The sequence below is a fragment of the Microcaecilia unicolor genome, chromosome 11 (assembly GCF_901765095.1).
Source record: "Microcaecilia unicolor chromosome 11, aMicUni1.1, whole genome shotgun sequence".
Taxonomy (NCBI): domain Eukaryota; kingdom Metazoa; phylum Chordata; class Amphibia; order Gymnophiona; family Siphonopidae; genus Microcaecilia; species Microcaecilia unicolor.
Genome location: NC_044041.1, coordinates 122,038,736 through 122,059,736, shown reverse-complemented (window position 1 = coordinate 122,059,736; position 21,001 = coordinate 122,038,736). Strand labels below are relative to the sequence as shown.

Genomic DNA, 21,001 nt, shown 5'->3' with positions numbered 1-21,001 from the left:
CCAAATTCTGGCTGCTATTATCCAGATAAATTGTTTTGAATATAGGCCCTTTTTACAACTATTATGCTGAAGTCCTGCTTTATATGTATCAGTTGAACATCTGCATGGGGCGCTGATGATGATCTGCTCTTCAGCTTTGTGTGCATTTTGTACACAAGTGATGTTGCTGGTTTACATTTTGTCCCATATCATTACAAGCCCAGGAAACCTCAGCATTAGTCCTTTCTTTGCTCTTTTCCTATGGAGCAGGGAACAAGCTAATGAACTTCCAGTGCACACAGGTGTGAAATGCTGTTCTACTGGGTTTATATGGCATGGAGTCATAATGATTATTTCAGTGAGATCACTGGTACACAGGATGAGCGTCTGCTTCTGTTGTAAAATCTGAAGAACCGCAGGTCAGAGATGTTGCTGTTCTTGTGCACAGCACAGGTAATCAGAGCAGGAGTTATATTTGTCTGAGTAAGGTGCATGGTATCCTTTAATAGCTCCACACACCTACACCTTCTGTCTAGCAATACTTGGCAGTGTTCCTTGTTATATGATGGAATACTTGTTTCTCACGTGTTTCAGATTCTTCTTTCTAAATGGGGGAGAGACTGACTTTCCTTTAAAACAGATCTCCCTCATTATTTAGCTCTGACGTGCACATGTGAGCAGTCATCATGGTATGTCCAGGCAGCAGTGTTTCCTCTCTTATTTTCACATTGTGTTTATCTGGCTGAAATCCAAGGATTCACCCCTACCACCCTAAGGTGCCATGTATTTACTCTACTAAAACCCAACCAGAAGGTGTTTAACAAGAGCCTGCTCTGAGCTGTTGGTCAGCGGCTAGTGCTGTGGGGGTTTTTTTTAACAGAGAAAAGCTGTGTGTGTACATGACTGTTGTATGGGGAAATAGTTTTGTGGGTGCGGAATTAGAAAAGGTTCAAAGAAGAGCAACCAAAATGATATATGAGGAAAGGCTAAAGAGAATTAAGGCTCTTCAGCGTGGAAAAGAGATGGATGAGGGGAGATGAGGTTGAGGTCTACAAAATCCTGGGTGGTGTAGAACGAGTAGAAGTAAATCAATTTTTTTTATTCATTCTAAAAGTACAAAGGGGGACACTCAAGGAAGTTACAAGGAAATACTTTTAAAACAAATAGGAGGAAATATTTTTTCACTCAATGAATAGTTAAGCTCTAGAACTCTGCCGGAGGATGTGTTAACAGCGGTTAGTGTATCTGGGTTTAAAAAAGGTTTGGACAAGTTCCTGGAGGAAAAGTATGGACTTTTCATCCAGAACTTCTCCATGCTACTGAGATAGACATGGGGAAGCAAATGGTTGCCCTGGGATTTGTAGCATGGAATATTGCCACGATTTGGGTTTCTGCCAGGTATTTGTGACCTGGCTTGGCCACTGTTGGAAACAGGATACTGGGCTAGATGGACCAGTGGTCTGACCCAGTATGGCTACTCTTTTATGTTCTTGTCTGATTTTCTTTTTTTTTTTTCTCTGTTATGGCAGACGGATAAATGCCTGTACATTGTCACAGAGCCTGTGACGCCCCTTGGTGTTCATCTCAAGTCGAAGGCGGACTCTGGAGGCCTGAATGAACAGGAAGTTTCATGGGGTCTTCATCAGATCCTGGTAAGGGCTGGAATACACACCTCTTTATCTAGGATATTGTTGGTGCTGATGTTGTGCCCCATTGTGTGTCTAGCTCTTCAGACCAGATTTACCAGAGGATGTTGGCCATTCAGAGGAGGGTACAAGTATTCTGCCCTGCAGAGGCTGAAGAAAGTTCATCCATTATGACTGATTTGTAGGAAAATATTTAAAAAAAACAACCATAATTTGCTTGGTTTCTCTGCAGTGAACTTACTGCCTTTTGCCTTTGAAAATATTGAGGATCCTAAAGGGGCTATGCAGAAGTTTAATATACATTATGGTGTGACATACTTCTTAGATTTCAGCCCTAGAAAAAAGAGGGTAGGGAAAGATGTGATGCAAAAACTCAAATAACTAGCAGAGTTCAAAAAGGTACCAAAAGGAACCAGTGTTCACAGAATGAAAAACTCAAAGACAGGGTGTTTTCCAAGGACAAGCAGGCCCAGTGAGTTCTCACATGTGGGTGACATCATCCAATGGAGCCCAGTGTGGATGTTGCCTATCGTGCATAGCTTTAAGAAAGTTCTGGCAGCGTCCAACTGTGCATGAGCAGGTACCACCCCGTCTGATACGCGAGTGTGGGTATCTCAGTCTCTTTCTCCATGGAGTTGGGAGGACGCTTTTTGTGGTCTCCCTTCATTGCATAGTTCTTTTGACTTTCAAGTACCTTCCTGTGCAGGTTTAGTGCTTATTTCAAGTTGGTTTTCTCAGTATTTCCCTTGTCTTATCTCTCTAATTATTTTCTTATCCCCCGATATTCAGAGCTTTTAACTGGTCAGACACAGCCGCTGACCGGTTAAATAGCATATTGGCGCCTAACCACAGATATTCAGCAGGAGATAACTGGTTATCTCCCACTAAATATCTGTGGCTAGCAGCTATATCGCATGGCATAGCTGATTAGGCCTGGATATTCAGTGCTTGCCCAGCTATGTTCAGCGGTTAAAATAGGCCTACCTTTTAACTGCTAAAAAGTTAACTGGTTACTGGTTAGCGCTGAACATTGGCTTAACTAGTTAACTTTTAGCGGTTAAAAAATCCCTGGATAATCAATATCAGTCAGCCTGGCATTGAGTATCTGTGTTTATGTTTCAACATTTTATTGATGACAAATCAAAACAATGTCACAATCCACTTTCTACTATACAAAACTCACTCAAATATACCTTAACAATTACAGCTCTGTGCTAATTACAGTCATCAGATTTTCATTTTATACCCCCCCCCCCCTATATAAATCGTTTCCATTTCCCAATCCCTCACCCCACTCTCCACCCTGAGTATCTGTGTTTAACGCCGGCAGCAGATACCAAAAACACTGCCCGAACTGGCAGAATATTGGAGCCTTCATTTTTTTTGGCCCTTCAAGTTTTCTTTATTTTTTCGTGATTCATTAGGCTCGCTTAGGCCTGAGCACTGGCATTAACTTTGGTCTCGTGCCCTTTTAGGCTTGAGCACTGGCGTTAACTTTGGTCTTTTGCCCTTTTAGGCCTGAGCACTGGCATTAACTTTGGTCTCGTGCCCTTTTAGGCTTGAGCACTGGCGTTAACTTTGGTCTTTTGCCCTTTTAGGCCTGAGCACTGGCATTAACTTTGGTCTCGTGCCCTTTTAGGCCTGAGCACTGGCGTTAACTTTGGTCTCGTGCCCTTTTAGGCTTGAGCACTGGCGTTAACTTTGGTCTTTTGCCCTTTTTTCTGACCTTTGTAATGGCAGCGTTAGGTGCTATTCTTAGAAGTAAAAGAAACAAGGTAGAAAGAAAGGAATCTTTATTACTCACTGCAACAGTACAAGAAATATTATTGGCTCTCAGCATTAGTAGTTTTATAGAACAGAGTCTAACAACAGTATCTTTGGAATTTGTAAAAGAATCAATCTGAACTTAGAGAAAAAGGAGGAAAGTTTATTCCTCATTGTCATACAAAGGTCACAGAGCTGAGAGGAAGAATGAATGAGTGATTCTTAGCTGCAAAGAATTAGTTCTCATGGGGTACACCCCCTCACCCTCCCGGGAAATAGGCTCTGGCAAGGATATGAAACTCTCCTGCCAGGGGACTATTCCAGGGGTTCTTTGTGTGGTTCTTTGTCTGCAGTGTACCTTTTATAGGACTGTAGTTCCCAACCTCCTATACCAATCAGAAGTCCCGCATGTTCACCTAAGAATTGTGATAGCTGTATCGGGGTCCTTGCGACACCTGCTCAATAAATTATATTTGTAACAAACAGTTGGGATGTCATGACAACAGAGGTCTTGTCAGTTTGTGGTCAGCCAGAAATTCCTGTCTTGCATCTGTCAGTGGAAACTTGGAAACACATAGAAATAAGCAGACCCAAAAGAAAAGACCAGAAAATTCCAGAACACCTTCAAAACTGAGGAATTTAATTTGGCTGCTGCTATTTTCTTGATATCTAAGAAGACCTCCAGTGGCCCAAGTGTTCTTAGAAATCACCAGGGAAATAACATAGGTGGGAGACTCGCCCAGAAGCAAGCGGGACCCAGTCGGTGGGAGGAGGGTGCTAGTGTAGAGCACGGGCACAGATGCAGGCGGGCCTGAGCAGTGCTGGGAAAGGACCCTCCAGGTGGTCTGCAGGGTTAACCCCAGGTGGGTGCTAGGCGTTTCGTGACAGTATTGTATCCAAAAGGCTTCTGAATTCAAGAGGGAGCAACTGCCTCACCATTCACTGCAGGTCGAATCCTCTCTTGAGTGGGCCAGAAGCTGCAGAACTCATGCCTCAGTGCTCCCAAGTAGGGAGGATTGGATTCTGGACTCATTTGGGAGAAAACTTTTATCAGGCCACATTGCTTATTGCCTGCATCGAGACCTACCAGCTCTACATGAGCATCTACTTGAAGTCCCTTGCTCACAGTGCACTTAGTTCGTGCACTCTCTCCATTAGGAGCAGGCCACAGAGTTTCATCAGTTGGCCAAAAAGCAGCTGGAGTACAGGATGTATTTGGCCGTGGCACTTATGATACTTTTGACATTGCGTCCAGACTCTGCCATGGGTATGGGAATGCGTAGACTGTCATGGCTACGCATTTGACCTAGAACCAGTTGTTCAAGAGTGGTTAGCGGACAGTCTTTTTGGGGACAAGGTGGAGGAGGTTGCTGACCTCATTAAGAAGCATAATGACACCACTCAGTCCCTCTCTCGGCAGCCTCCAGCTGCCACCTCTTCTACTAGGAAGTTCCTAAGTGGGTCGAAACGCAGCACCTACTATTCTCAAAGGCATAGGTATCTGCTGCCTTCTTGCTCATCTCAGCAGTCCCAGCCCCAACAGTTTCGTCCACATTCAGCCTAGGAACCAAAAGTCCCAGCCAGCTTTCCAATCAAAGCGCGAGACGAGCTTTTGACTGGCATCAGGAGAGCATAGCTGAAGTCCAAGTAACCATCCCGGATGATCTTGTGGTGAGAGGGAGGCTGAATATTTCCATCAAAGATGGCCCAATGTAATATCCGACCAGTGGGTTCTTCAAATTGTCCATCTCGGTTACACCCTGCATTGGCGACAGAGACCACCCAATCCCCCACCAAGACCATCGTTCATCAGCTCTTGGCACAAACAGGTAGTTGCAGGGGAAATTTCCGCCCTTCTACAGGTCAGTGCAGTTGAACCCATGACACCAGGGGAAGAAGGGAAGGGATTCTATCTAAGTACTTCTTCGTGTCCAAAAAGACATGAAGATTTCGTCCCATCCTAGATCTAAGGGCCCTGAAGAAATAACTGCTCAAGGAAAAGTTCAGGATGATTTTCCTGGGCACCCTTCTCCCCATGATTCAGGAACAAGATTGGCTATGCTCTCTGGACTTAAAGGATGCCTATAGCTACATTTTGATGCTTCCCAGTCACAGGAAGTATCTCAGATTTCAAGTAGGGACACACCACTGCTAGTATCGCGTTCTGCCTTTTGGCCTGGTGTCAGCTCCCAGAGTCTTTACCAAGTGCCTTGTAGTAGTTGCAGCGTCGCTACGCAGACTAGAGTTTATATATTTTCCTACCTGGACAATTGCTGATCAAGCGCATGTTGCAAGAAGGGGTGCAAGCATCTGTGCAAAGAGCTATTCGGGTTCTAGAGCTACTAGGGTTCTTTGTAAACTACTCCAAGTCCCACTTGCAACCTGTACAGAAATTGGAATGCATAGGAGCCCTGCTCGATATAGTGCAAGCTTGGGCTTTCCTACCGCAAGGAAGAGCGGATTCCTTGATGATGCTCGCCTTGCAAGACCGCTGCAGCAAGCAGGTCACAGTTCGGCAGATGTTGAGATTTCTAGGCCACATGGTCTCCACAGTGCACGTCAGTCTCATGGCTTGCATCCATTTGAGAGGGGCCCAATGAACTCTAGCTTTCCAGTAGCCTCCAGCTATGGGGAACCTAGCGGATGTCATCAGAGACTTTCCAGAGCTAGTTCACTACCTACTCTGGTGGGCAATTCAGTTAAATTTGACCACGGGACTCCTATTCCAAATTCTGCCTCCAGAAGAGGTGCTGTGAGGACTTCCGGAGAGGGAGATATCTTCACTGGTAAGAATTTGCTGGGAAATTGATTTTAAACTAGGGAAAAGGTAGGCTTAGAATTAAATAGGTAACTTCAGGGATTTTATTTTAAGTTACTCTGTTCACTTAACAAAGGAGTTTAAATAATAATTTTTCTTACTATATAAAGTCTCTGTTACAGTTCCATAGGCTAGTATTTAAGGGGCTATTTTACAGTTACTATAGTATCAGTATAAAGCACAGCTAATAGGCACAGGAAGCCTTAGTTTAGACTTAAATTTCCTCCCGCCCACTCCTGGCCTGATTTAAAGGCCCTTGAACCAGTTAGGAGACTTCAAATTAGATTAGGGCATCTCTATCAGCCAGTTATTAGCTCTTAGAAATACAGGCTACTTAGATTCATAGAGTGGAACCTACTAATAACGTAAAAAAAAATAAAAACTAAATATTAGCATAGCCTGGCATATAACTAGCAATTTTAGGGGACTTTAGTTTACATATTCCCACTCCATTAGCAACATAATTAGGAAATCGCCAATAATAAGATGCAGGCAGCAGTCTAGCAACAGATGGGGGCTATCCATTTTTTAACACTGTCACATGTTTATCTCCCAGTTGGTGAGAAGTTGTATGTGTATACTCGGTGCAAAGAGCTTCTAGCACTCGGGGAATAGGTCCATTGTCTGGAGGCTAGAATAGCAGACTTGGAGGAACTGAGGCAGATAGAAAGGTTTATAGAGGAGGCCTAAAGGGACACAGTAGAGAAGTCCCATTTCCAGTCTGGCAGCCTTTGTGGTGCCATGGAGAAGAAAGATCTACTGAAGGGAGAACATCACTGTGGAGAGGCAGGAAGTGATCCTGTAGCCAGGACCTGCCCTCCAGGCTATGCAATATGCTTTTGCACCGAGAATGTGTTGCTCAGGAGGGAACAATTAGCATAGCCATTGTAGTTGGAGATTTGATCATTAGGCATGTAGGTAGCTGGTGGATATGAGGATTGCTTTGTTACCTGCCTACCTTCTGCGAAGGTGGTGGTCCTTTCGTGTTAACAAGCTAAGTAAATCAGATTAAGATCGCTGAAAAATGCTACAAAAGCATTTATTGTTTCAAAGGAAAATGGAAAACTTTGAGCACAATACTCAGTTTTTGAATTTGTGTCTGTTAAATATTCCTTGGTTAATCTCAGTGTCACCTAAAGAAAAGTTTTATAAGTACGTTCAAGAGGTATTTAAATGTTCTACTGAGGCACTTCCTCCTTTACATAGAATTTACTTTCTACCAGTTTCTAAGAAACAATCTACTCTTGAAAGAGAATCTTCAATGGTAGACGTTTCTTCCAACAGTCTGAACCTTACAGATATACTAGAGAGAACATAAGAAGAGGTAAACTAAGCTCTACATTGTTGGTAACTTTTGTCTTTAATCAGGATAAGGAAGCTTTAATACGGCTTTACTTTAAAACAAGGACAATTTTTTTTTTGAGGCAAATGTCTCCATATTTTCTGATGTATCTAAATCTACACAATCCAGACAAAGACAGTTCCCGAACCTTTGACAAAGAATGTTGGATATAGGTGCTAAGTTCCAGTTAAGATATCCCTGTAGATGTATTATTCATTTGGATAATTGCAACTATATATATATTTTTTATTTTATTTTTAATTTCAAATTTTTACATATATTTCAAGATTATACTCTTGATACAGCATAGTGTGGTAACATTTCAAATAGTTTACAAAAAAAGGAAAACAATAATATTAAAGAAGATAAACTAAGTTTGCAGCACTCAAGTCCATTATTTTATAGGGTCCAAGATTTAATAGCAGGAATTTTAAAGAAAAATTATGAGGATTAATCAACACAAGTTTGGACAGAAAATAACATTAATTTAAACTCCTGCTGTTCTTTTCGAAGCAATAAAAGATGACAAATGCAAAGGATCCATGAAAATATATTTAAATGAGTTCAACCGAATAATGCATTTACATGGGAACCTCAAATAAAATACTCCTCCAAGTTGTAGGACAGCTGGTTTTAATAGCAAAAATTGTTTACGTCTTTTCTGGGTCTCTTTCAAAATATCAGGAAATAAACTTATTCTTTGGCCCAGGAATAATTTATCCCGGTTCCTAAAGAATAATCGTAAAAGCCATTGCTTATCAGGAATCAAAGCTATAGAAGCCACTAATGTGGCTGCTTTTGCTTGTTCAATTTCGGAAGTTTCCAGAAAGGCAGTCAAATCTAAAGACCCCTTATTTGCTTGTTGAGATGATTCCTTTTGTGGAATATAGTACACCTGATTAAAAGGAGGTAAGTTTGTCTCAGGAATTTCCAATATTTCACGAAGATATCTCTTTAACATATCCATTGGATTCACCAGTTTAATTTTTGGAAAGTTTATAAATCTTAGTTATTCTTTCTCATGAAATTATCATATGTCTCTGTCTTCCTTCTTAGATTAGAGATATCTTTTAGCATTATTGCTTGTATGTTTCCCATATCCGTAGCATTTTTTTTCTATAATTTCCCGTTTCTCATTCAAAAGTTTTATTTCCTTTTCAGTTCTTTCCATCTTCTGTTCAATTTCAACAACATTTTGGGATATGGAATTGTTTTTTTGATTTTCAGATAATATAAATTGAGAAATCAAATCCCATAGCGAATCTAGAGTTACTTCAGCCGGCTTCTGCAACGTTGTTAAGGAAATTTTACTTGCGTTTTCTGGGTCCTTTGCTCCATTCTTTGCTGTCCCGCAATTAATCCGCCAACATTATCAGCCTCGAGTGACCGAAATTGTCCCTCGGAATCCCCCTCAGGTTGCATAGTGCCTTCAATTGAAGGTATGTCGCTCTTTGGTGAAATTCCCATCGAGCCCATGAAAGGGGAACTAGCCAGTTGCGGGGGCGGAGTTCGTGGATCGGGACTCAAGGTGATATCATGCCCTGAAGACGCCGATAATCCCTGCATTGCATCGGAGCCTTCTAGGGGTCCACCTTCGATCCTTGGAATCTGTTCCAGAGTACTCACAAATCGATCCATTGGACCTGTAGGTATTGAGGGGGGTGGTTGTGAGGCACAGGCAACCGCCCTTCCTCGTCTTTTCGGCATAATTTTAGCAAGCAAACTGGAGCTCCTCTCTCTCACTGTGTGTTGACAGCCATCTTGGGGCACCTATATTTTTTATGAAGCTTCTCAATTACAATTTTTTTTTGGAAGGGAAAGGCACTCTTACAGATGAACTCTGAGACACTTTTTGACACCCTGAGCCATTTATGTTAATAGGATTGCTCTCTTGCTTATTTTGTAACATGATATTATTTCTTGTTCTATTTCCTTTTCCTCGGAGGTTAGTGGGATCCTTGCTTCCACATTTGTGGATTATATAACGCCAATTTCTTAAATATACCTTTTTTTTTTATTGGGACTATTATGTTTTGTTGTTAGATTATCTGAAACTGACTCATTCTAATTCAAACTGGTTTTTGATGTATTGTTGTAAAATAATGAATAAATAAAAAAAAGAATACATTGGACCTGCTTATCCTCAGAGAAAGCGGTTACTCACCTATTGCAGGTGTTCTCCAAGGACAGCAGGCCCAGTATTTTCGCATACCCTCATTCCTCCCCTTGGAGTTGTCTTCTTCAGCTATGCCATCAGTGAGGTACCTGCGCATGCACAGTGGGACACTTGCAGAACTTAAAGCTATGGGTGCTAGGCAATGTCAGTACTGGGCTCAGTCAGATGATGTCACCCACACGTGAGAATACTGGGCCTGCTGTCCTTGGAGAACACCCGGTACAGGTAAATAGCTTAGCGTTATCAAATGAAGCTGCTGGGGGGAGCGGAAGAGGAATGTGAGAAAAAGCTTTTTCATTGAGAGGATGATAGAGCAGGGGTGGGCAACTTCAGTTCTCAGGCCGCAACCCAGTCGGGTTTTCAGGATTTCCCCAATGAATATGCAAGAGATCTACTACTACTACTACTACTACTTATCACATCTATAGCGCATGCAAATAGATCTTGTACATATTCATTGAGGAAATCCTGAAAATCCAGCTGAGTTGCGACCCTCAAGAGCTGAGGTTGCACACCCCTGTGATAGAGTATCCAGAGAAGGTGGTAAGGTGCTAGGAGGTAAAACAGAACACAAGCAGGAATGGGATGAACAAGTGTCGTGTTATAATATCCTCCGTGTATGGATGAAGGCCTGTTTTATAAAGACAAGCGTCTGTGGGAGCAGGTGTTATATGTTCATGTGTAAAGTATGTTCATGCATGTGTATTTCATAGACAAAACATCTAAATCATGACTTCATCCCTGAACATGCCTACATGCAGGTCATGTAAAAAGGCTTTCTTTCTTGGCATTGTGCATACTTTATAAGTGTAACCTCTGGGATACTGTTTTGTGTGTAAAATCTTTTATAAAATTCTTTAGGGGCCTTTTACTAAAGGTTAGCTCGAGTTATCTGCAGCAGGTCCCATTTTATTCCTATGGGCCCTTCTGCAGATAACTGGAGCTAATCTTTAGTAAAAGACCCCCTTTATGAATTACCTACATAGGGACCTTAGTGGCGAGCGGAGGAAGGGAGAAGACTACAGATACATAGTAGATGACGGCAGAAAAAGACCTGCATGGTCCATCCAGTCTGCCCAACAAGATAAACTCATATGTGCTACTTTTTGTGTATACCTTACCTTGATTTGTACCTGTCCTTTTCAGGGCACAGACCGTGTAAGTTTGCCCAGCACTATACCCCGCCTCCCACCACCGGTTCTGGCACAGACCGTATAAGTCTGCCCAGCACTATCCCCGCCTCCCGCCACCGGCTCTGCCACCCAATCTCGGCTAAGCTCCTTAGGATCCATTCCTTCTGAACAGGATTCCTTTATGTTTATCCCACGCGTGCTTGAATTCTGTTACTGTTTCATTTCCACCAGCTCCCGCGGGAGGGCATTCCAAGCATCCACTACTCTCTCCGTGAAAAAATACTTCCTGACATTTTTCTTGAGTCTGCCCCACTTCAATCTCATTTCATGTCCTCTCGTTCTACCTCCTTCAAGACCTGTGACAGCACAGTAAGACAGCACAAAATGGGTCATCTTGATGGATCTGGTTGGTGGTTTGTATCTGCTGACAGTTTTGGCACAGTGCTGAGAAAAATTGTGGACTCTCTAAGATTGTCTCTATTTTAACACAGTTTATAACCAAATGATTGCTTCTTTTTATTTAGTTCATTTCACTAATCCCTTGATCAAGGGAATGCCTCTGAAGCAAGTTAAAATATCTGAAAGTTCTAGTAATTACAATTAAAACAAACCTCCCCATAAATACATTTCATAATTATTCGATCCTTATCATGCCCCTGAGAGGAGAGAAAAATTACCCCCACTGAATAAAACCAATTTAGACAAGATATATTTTGATTATTTACTAAAAAAATTAAATAGTAAGTATCCTTGTGTGAAAACATATGTGAACTATTCATTCATTGACCAGTGGCATTTCCTTGAGCGTCAATAGCGAAACATTTCCTATCACCTATGATCACTTTCTCACTTTTCCCTTGTCCTGGCCAGTCTAAAACAGAAGGGAGTTCATATTCAATGGGAGTTAAGTTGATGGGCGTGGCTCCTGTCTGGCTAACGTCTGCTGACTTAACTGGGTAGTGCTGCTGAGTATCATGTGTGATCACTGATCACTTTGGCAGTATCTGGTGTGGTCCAGGGATGGAACAGTCAGAAGGTCTAGGCAAGTAGAACTGCATATATAACAATCCTAACTTGCCTGAATAGCTATCCAGGTACTAGCACTGAATGTTGGCAGTATCTGGGTAACTTCTGGGAGCCACTAAAGACCCAGATATTCAATGCCAGTACTCGGGTATGGACTGGCATTGAATATCCAAGTCTAATTCAACTTGCGGTGGTCAGCATTTAAAAAAATCCACTGGTCACCGCAGGTTGAATATTGTCTGGAAGATCTCTTCTTCAGCCATTTTGTGGAATGTGCAAATGCTCTTGGTGATCCAGAAGTAGACAGAAGAGTTCTTTTTGGATTGTGGTAGTTTCTTCCTTGGTACAGCTTTAACAGGGGAAATATTCACAGACATTGTTGCTGTTGCCTGTTAAAGCATCTCTTTTCCCAGAGAAGCCTTCAAAGCTGGGTTCTTTTTTTTCTTTCTCTGCTTTGTCACCAAAGGAGGGGCTTGCCTTAGTGCTAGTGAGTACTGTTTCCATATCATCATGCTGATCAATCCATACTGGTGGGTTGTGTCCATCTACCAGCAGGTGGAGATAGAGAGCAAACTTTTGCCTCCCTATATGTGGTCATGTGCTGCCGGAAACTCCTCAGTATGTTCTCTATCTCAGCAGGTGGTGGTCACACACAGCAGCAGCTCTGGCTAGGCCTCCAAGCCTAATTTTTAGGTTTTGTTGAGTGCCTGGGGTTGAGGGCTCTTCTTGAGCAAGTGCAAACCTGGTGGCGCCAGGTCCCTCCTTTTCTCCCCCCTCCTGCTGGCTCCGTTAAAAAAAAAAATTTTGAACGTCCTTAAAGGCGTTTATTTTGACGTTTATTTAAACGTTTATTGCAGCTACTCACTGGGACACCAGGTCGTTACAGCTCGGAGCGGAAAGCAGGTAATTTTTACCTTTTTATAGCGGGCAGGGGGTTCCCCGATTGATCTCCACGTGGCCTATGGCGTCGGAGGGCGAGGGCGCAAAGAGTCGCTCCCCAGATCGCTTGTGCGCTTCTAGAGGGGATGCGGGGGTCTTAAAGTCTGATTCGCCCTTGTTGGGTGACAGTTTCGTGACCGATGAGTGTCCCGGTCCTTCCTCCGGTGTGGCGGTTTTTCCCGCCATAAACGCCCATCCCCCGCTGCTCGCCTCCGCCATCTTGGCCGGCCACGCGGCTCGGACGGCTTCTTCTTGGGCCGCCCTTGAGGTGGGAGACGTTAATGCCATGAACGCCCTTAATTTGGGCGACGGCACAAAAGCGGCTAAACTTAAGCGCCGTTCTTCCCGCGCGGCTCCTTCGCGGAGTGTCGCACCGGACGCCATTTTGGATGCGCAGCATGTCTCTCCCCCGCTCTTGCGAGCGCCGGTTGAGAGTGCGTCTAGGGCTGTAGCCCAGGCTGCGGAAGTGCACAGTCTGGGGGGTTTCTCCCCCGAGTTTGTTTTGCTGCTGCATCAGGCCTTCCTTATGCAAACGCTGCCCCTGCTCCCTCGTCTGGTAAAGAGGTTGAGGCCCCCGGAGGTAAACGCCCTCGGGTTGATTCCCAGGCCTTGGAGGACTTTGTCTCCTCCGATGTAGATGAGGGCAGCGTTTCTGAGTTCTCCCAACGGTCCTTTGCGGATTCCTTGGAGGAAACGGATCCCCGCTCGGATGGAGCGGATGACCCCTCTGCAGCGCGGCTCTTTAGCTCAGAGGATTTGCCCAACCTGTTAGTGCAGGCCATGGGCATTTTGAAGATTTCCTCTCCGGAGGACGTCTCTCCCTCAGCCCCTGTTGGTTCTGCCATTATGCTGGGGACGAAGCGCCCGCCTAGAACCTTCCACGTGCATGATGCTATGCACACCTTAATTTCGGCTCAGTGGGATGTCCCGGAAGCGAGCCTTAAAGTGGCTAGGGCTATGTCCCGCCTCTATCCTTTGCCTGAAAGTGAACGTGAGGCCTATCTGTGGCCTACTGTGGATTCTTTAATCACTGCGGTGACTAAGAAAACGGCGTTGCCGGTGGAAGGTGGCACGGCCCTAAAGGACGCCCAAGACAGAAGATTGGAGGCGGCCTTAAGGTCGTCCTTTGAGGCGGCTGCTTTAAGTTTGCAGGCCTCAGTTTGTGGCTCCTATGTGGCCAGGGCGTGCCTGACTATGGTGCAGCGGGCTTCCCCCTCGGATCATTCCTTGAGGGCTGATTGGCCGGCCCTGGAATCGGGCTTGGCCTATTTGGCAGACTTGCTGTATGATGTCTTGAGGGCCTCAGCTAAAGGCATGGCTCAGACAATCTCTGCGCGGCGGTGGCTTTGGCTGAAGCATTGGTCTGCTGACCACGCCTCTAAATCCCGCCTGGCTAAATTGCCTTTTAAAGGCAAGCTGCTCTTTGGGGTCGAGCTGGACAAAATCGTGACCGATCTCGGCACGTCTAAGGGCAAGAAGTTACCAGAGGTCAGGGCTCGGGCTAGTACTCGCCCCGGTACCTCCAGAGGACGGTTTCAGGAAGCCCGTCGGTACCGCCCGGGCAGGTCGGGCTCTTCTGCCTCCTCTTCCTTCAAGAGGAACTTCTCCCCCAAGCAGCATTCCTTTCGCAGAGACCGCCGCCCCTCCGGTCCTCCCCCAGGGTCTCATACCCAATGATGGGGCCTTGGTCCACCCCCCAGTGCAGATTGGAGGACGGCTGTCCTCGTTTCTGGGCGAGTGGACCACAATAACTTCAGACGCTTGGGTGCTGGAAGTCATCAGAGACGGCTACAAGCTAGAGTTCTGCCGACCCTTAAGAGACGGGTTTGTACTCTCTCCCTGCAAGTCTCCGGTCAAAGCTGTGGCAGTGCAGCAGACCTTGGACAATCTGATCCACCTGGGTGCGGTCGTTCCGGTGCCAGAAAATCAGCTTGGCAAGGGACATTACTCCATTTACTTTGTGGTACCAAAGAAAGGAGGTTCTGTACGGCCTATCCTCGACCTCAAAGGGGTCAATCGGGCCTTGAAAGTTCGGCACTTTCGCATGGAGACTCTCCGCTCTGTTATAGCAGCAGTGAAGGCAGGGGAGTACCTGGCATCCTTGGACATCAAGGAAGCGTACTTGCATATTCCCATCTGGCCTCCTCATCAACGCTTTCTGCGTTTTGCAGTACTGGGCCGACACTTCCAGTTCAGAGCCCTCCCGTTCGGGTTGGCTACTGCTCCGCGGACCTTCTCCAAAGTAATGGTGGTCATCGTGGCCTTCCTGAGGAAGGAAGGGAGTACAAGTCCATCCTTATCTGGACGACTGGTTGATCCGAGCCCCCTCTTATGCAGAGTGCGGCAAAGCTGTGAACCGGGTGGTTGCTCTTTTGAGCTCCCTGGGGTGGATCATCAACTGGGAGAAAAGCCAGCTGCGCCCAACTCAGTCCCTGGAGTATCTGGGAGTTCGATTCGACACCCAAGTGGGCAGAGTGTTCCTGCCAGACAATCGGATTGTCAAGCTTCAGGCTCAGGTGGACCAGTTCCTAGTAGCCTCTCCTCTTCGGGCTTGGGACTATGTGCAGCTGTTGGGCTCTATGACGGCTACGATGGAAGTAGTGCCCTGGGCCAGGGCTCATATGAGACCACTACAACACTCTCTGCTGCAGCGCTGGACTCCGATGTCGGAGGATTATGCTGTGCGCCTTCCCTTGGACCCAGCAGTGCGCAAGGCGCTGAGCTGGTGGACGCAGACAGACAAGTTGTCTGCAGGAATGCCTCTGGTGACCCCGGAGTGGATTGTCGTCACGACGGACGCCTCTTTGTCGGGCTGGGGAGCCCACTGCTTGGGAAGGACAGCGCAGGGGCTCTGGTCTCCTGCAGAGGCAAAGTGGTCTATCAACCTCCTGGAACTCAGAGCCATTCGGTTGGCGCTTTTGGAGTTCATCCCGGTACTGGCGTTGAAGCCAGTACGGGTCCTGTCGGACAATGCCACGGCTGTGGCCTATGTCAACCGCCAGGGAGGTACCAAGAGCGCCCCTCTATCCAAGGAGGCCATGAATCTATGCCAGTGGGCGGAAGCGAACCTGGAACAGCTGTCAGCGGCCCACATTGCCGGAGTCATGAATGTCAAGGCGGACTTTCGCAGTCGCCATACCTTGGAGCCCGGAGAGTGGCAGCTATCTGCTCAGGCGTTCTTGGGCATCACGAAGCGCTGGGGCCAGCCGAGCCTAGATCTGATGGCGTCATCGGCCAATTGCCAAGTGCCGCGCTTTTTCAGCAGAGGACGGGACCCTCGATCCCTGGGAGTAGATGCTCTTCTCCAACAGTGGCCGACACAAGAGCTCCTCTATGTGTTCCCGCCCTGGCCCATGTTGGGCAGGGTGCTAGACCGGGTGGCAAAGCATCCGGGCCGGGTAATCCTGGTGGGTCCGGATTGGCCCAGACGTCCCTGGTATGCGGACTTGATCAGGCTCTCAGTCGACGATCCTCTGCGGCTGCCAGTGGAGCAGGGTCTGTTACATCAGGGTCCCGTGGTGATGGAGGATCCCTCCCCCTTTGGTCTTACGGCCTGGCTATTGAGCGGCAGCGTCTGAGGAAGAAGGGCTTCTCAGACAAGGTCATCGCCACTATGCTGAGAGCGAGGAAGCGCTCTACTTCTACTGCTTACGCCAGGGTTTGGCGTACCTTTGCAGCGTGGTGTGAAGCAGGCTCATGTTCTCCATTCACTGCTCCAATTTCTTCAGTGTTGGCATTCCTGCAAGAAGGTCTGGAGAAAGGCCTGTCGCTCAGTTCCCTTAAAGTCCAGGTAGCGGCCCTGGCTTGCTTTAGGGGCCGCCTGAAGGGTGCTTCCCTGGCTTCGCAGCCAGATGTGGTGCGTTTTCTCAAGGGAGTTAATCACCTGCGCCCTCCTCTGCACTCGGTGGTGCCTGCGTGGAATCTCAATCTGGTGCTAAGAGCATTACAGAAGCCGCCTTTTGAACCCTTGTCGAGGGCATCTCTGAAAGACCTGACGTTGAAAGCAGTCTTTTTGGTGGCTATCACTTCAGCCAGAAGAGTTTCCGAGCTCCAGGCACTCTCATGTCGAGAGCCTTTTCTGCAGTTCACTGAGGCAGGAGTGACTATTCGCACAGTGCCTTCCTTCCTGCCCAAGATTGTTTCTCGCTTCCATGTGAATCAGCAGCTCTGTCTCCCTTCCTTTCGTAGGGAGGACTACCCAGAGGAATACTCTGCTCTTAAATATCTGGATGTGAGACGAGTCATCATCAGATATTTGGAAGTGACCAATGATTTCCGGAAGTCGGATCATCTGTTTGTCCTGTTTGCAGGTCCTCGTAAGGGTCTGCAGGCTGCTAAGCCTACAGTGGCAAGATGGGTCAAGGAAGCCATTGCAGCGGCTTATGTGGCCGCGGGGAAGGTGCCGCCTATCCAGCTGAAGGCTCACTCCACTAGAGCTCAGGCGGCCTCGATGGCAGAGGCCGGCTCCGTCTCCTTGGAAGAGATATGCAAGGCGGCAACTTGGGCATCGGCCCATACATTCTCCAAGCATTACCGCTTGACTGTGGCGGCACGGGCGGAGGCCCGGTTTGGAGCTTCAGTGTTGAGGTCAGGGATTTCAATGTCCCGCCCTGGGTGAGTACTGCTTCGGTACATCCCACCAGTCTATGGATTGATCAGCATGATGATATGGAAGGTAAAATTATGTATCATACCTGATAATTTTCTTTCCATTAATCATAGCTGATCAATCCATAGTCCCTCCCAGATATCTGTATTGTTTATATTCTGGTTGCATTTCAGGTTCAAGTTTAGTCTTCAGTTCCTGTTCAGGAGGACTTCGTGTTCAAGTTTTTCAATGGATTCTTCAAGAGTTGAGACGAATTTGTGTTACAGTGAGCTGCTGCATTCCTCTCCCCTCCGTTTTACGGGGCTGGATTGAGACTTATTCTGCCGGCACTCCCTCCCGCTTCGTGCGGCTGTAGGGCAGCTTTGTACCCTTCCCGCTTCGGCGGTGTTAGGGTCAGTCAGCTCCTCCCGCGGTTGCGGTTGCAGGATAAGCCAGATCCCCCCGCATCGGCGGGTGTGGTGTCCCTCCCCCGCTCCGCGGGGATGAGCTGGATGGATTCCCCTCCCCCACTTGTGTGGGGATGAGCTGGGTTAATTCCCCTCCCCCGTTTCGGCGGTGGTGAGCTGGGCAGAGTGTCCCTTTGTGGGTGTAATTCTTTAAGTGCTGAGTCCTGCGGATGGAGCTTTGATATCGACATACTGAGGAGTTTCCGGCAGCACATGACCACATATAGGGAGGCAAAAGTTTGCTCTCTATCTCCACCTGCTGGTAGATGGACACAAGCCACCAGTCTATGGATTGATCAGCTATGATTAATGGAAAGAAAATTATCAGGTATGATACATAATTTTACCTTTATCTCCTTTTCTACTCCACTTCTGCTTCTAGTCAGCGCTTCTTTTTCCTTTGCATAATGACAGCACTGGCTGAGGCAGTTAAATGCCTCTTCTGATGTGGTGCTTGGTGAGCAGCTTTGGGGCAGTGTTCACCTTGTCTCTCTCTCCTTATTGCGGTCAGAGTTGGGTAATGCCTTGACGCTGGTCCTGGCCCAAGTTTGGGACACCATGCAGGGCCTCAGAGAGAGACTTTAGCAGACATGGTTGACATTACTTCAGAAAGAGTGGGAGCTGTTGCCATCTTGGATTCCTGCATTCAGCTCCTGGCTTATGAGAGTATTTTCTATACCTTGGGCACTAACAGTTTAGTAGGCTCAGCTCCCTAGACAGTGTCTGTGTATCCCTTCAGTCTCTTTTTCCCTTGAGTTGTTGTTTTTTGTTTTTTTTTTTCAGTTTATCAGGCTTAATTGTTAAAAAGGACACCGTCTTCTCAGGAGGTTTCTGATCCTTTACAGCTTCAAGAGAAATTGTGCTCCAAAAGCAGGAGATTGGAACACCCTCCAGATTTGGATATCAGATCTTTGCTCTCAGGTCCGAGGTCTGAGGCAGCTCTCTGTAGCTTCTGGTCATTCAGGTATTGGAAATTTCTTAGAAGAGGTGGAACTCCCAGGTGATCCGACAGTGGTTAGACTTTTCCACAAGGAAGATCTCTCCTCTAATTACCAGAGCTATTAAAGGTTGTCATTATCTCCTCTATGATACCTCAAGATTCCTCTTCAGTCAGATTCTATTATACTGGGTACTGAAAAGCTTCCTAAAGCCTTACCTTTTCATGAGGCTATACAGGAGTTGATCTCGGCTCAATGGAATACCCCAGGTATCAGTCTTAAAAGTGGCTTGAGCTGTGTTTAAGCTGAATCCAGTTCTTCCAGAAAAATTGGATAGGCTTAAATTATCTAAGGTAGATGCACTGGTTACAGTAGTAACAACGAAAACAACTATTTTGGTTGAAGGCGGCATGGCTTTTAAGGATGTTCAGGACTGCAGGATAGAAGTCTCTTTGAACCTTACGTGGCTTCATTGTTTCTTCAGGTTATGGTGTATGACTCTTACGCTGCCAGAACTTGTTTTCATTGGATTCGGTGAGCAAGTGAGTCTGCTCAGGTTTCTGAGCTCCTCCCTTCCCTGGATTTTCTAACACTGGACTTGGCATATTTAGCTGACACTCCCTATGATCTCCTTCAAACTTCAGCCAAAACATTGGCCTTAAAACAGTGTCTACAATATGCTTTTTTGTGGTTCAGGCTTTGGGCTGCAGATGCAGCTTCCAATTTTAGACTCACTAAGTTTTCCTTAAGAGATGAATTTCTTGTTTGACAAAGACCTTGAAGTTGATAAAGGATCTGGGTGACTGTAAAAATCAACTTTTACCTGAAGACAAAACTAATCCCCCATTTTGTTCAGATCAATCTAGCTTGTGCCTCCAAGATGCAAAGTGCTGTAGGCTAGGCAAGCCTGATTCCTTTCAAAGGCCCCGATTTCAGCAGAAACAGTACTCCTTTTGTGGGGACAAAAGAGGGTAAGGGCAGGCCTCCCATTCTTCCCAATAAAGGGGTCTGGATCCACTCCTCGGAGACCTTGATAGATGGGTGGTGCTTGTTGAGGTTTCACAGTGAGTAAACCTTAGATTGGTGAGTTTTGGAGATCATCATGAAACTAGAATTTTTTCCATCTCCTCAAAGATGTTTTCTTAGAGTCTCCTTGCAGAGCTCTGACCAAAAGACAAAGTCACTTGCCAAAAGGGCAAGTCACTTAACCCTCCATTGCCTGGCAAGCCAACCGCCTCGGGTAACCATCTCTCCGCTATTTCTTTTAAGTCCGCCTCTTTAAGGGATTCTGACAAACCAATGATTCGGATGTTGTTGCGTCTCCCTCGATTTTTCTGATCTTCAACTTTCTCCTCTAGTTGTTTCTGCTGCTCCTCCATTACTCTCACGCGTTCTTCCAGCATTTGGACCCGATCCTCTTGGGCGGAGATGTGAATGTGATCCTCTGCCTGCTGTATGCGCACCACATTCCCTGATACCGAATCTTTCTATTCATCGAGTGCAGCATGCAGCTTAGCCAGTTTTTCATCCAGTAAGCTAGACATGTGGCACACTGAAATGCTGATAGTGTCTTCAGGAACATGGGCCACAGGGGAGTCACGCTGCTGGGCCGCCATCTTGCGCACACCACTCACAGCCTGTTCTTTTCTCACACAGGTCGACCTTGCTGGCATAACACCACTTCCAGCGCTTCAAAACCACACAAACCAATTCTCCAGCACTGCTACTACAGTTTCCTCATGCTAGTCATCTCAAATTCCTCCGTGGGGTTGCATTAGAGGGAGAATATTCTATTGAGGGAGCGGAGCCAAGCTTCCAGGCGTCCGCTCATGGCGCTGCCATTACGTGACCCCCCCTCCCCCCCTCCCCCCCCCCAGCCTGGTGAGTTTCTTATTTCTCTACACCTCAAGGAAGCCTACTTTCACATTCCTATTTGGCCTCCTCATCAGCATTTCCTGTGTTTCATGATTCTCAAAGATAGTTATCAGTTTCAGGCTATGCCCTTCGGTTTCTCCATAGCTCCCAGAACATTTTCAGAATTCATTGTTGTAGTGGCACTCTGATGCCTCTACAATATTTACTTGCCAAACTATTATCATGTTTTTCATTATCATGTTACCTAAGATCCTTTTGCTATTACAAAAAGTATATTTTCTTATATAACTAGACTTTGAGCCCGTAAAAA

General features: G+C 46.3%; 1 protein-coding gene across 1 annotated transcript in view; it reads left to right on the top strand.

Annotated features, from left to right (window-relative positions):
- SCYL1 (SCY1 like pseudokinase 1) overlaps positions 1–21,001 on the top strand; it is a 110,615-nt gene that overhangs the window by 6,788 nt on the left and 82,826 nt on the right. The window contains exon 3 of the mRNA XM_030217804.1: positions 1,509–1,631. Within this exon, the coding sequence (XP_030073664.1) occupies positions 1,509–1,631 (123 nt within the window). The remainder of the gene's footprint in view (positions 1–1,508; positions 1,632–21,001) is intronic.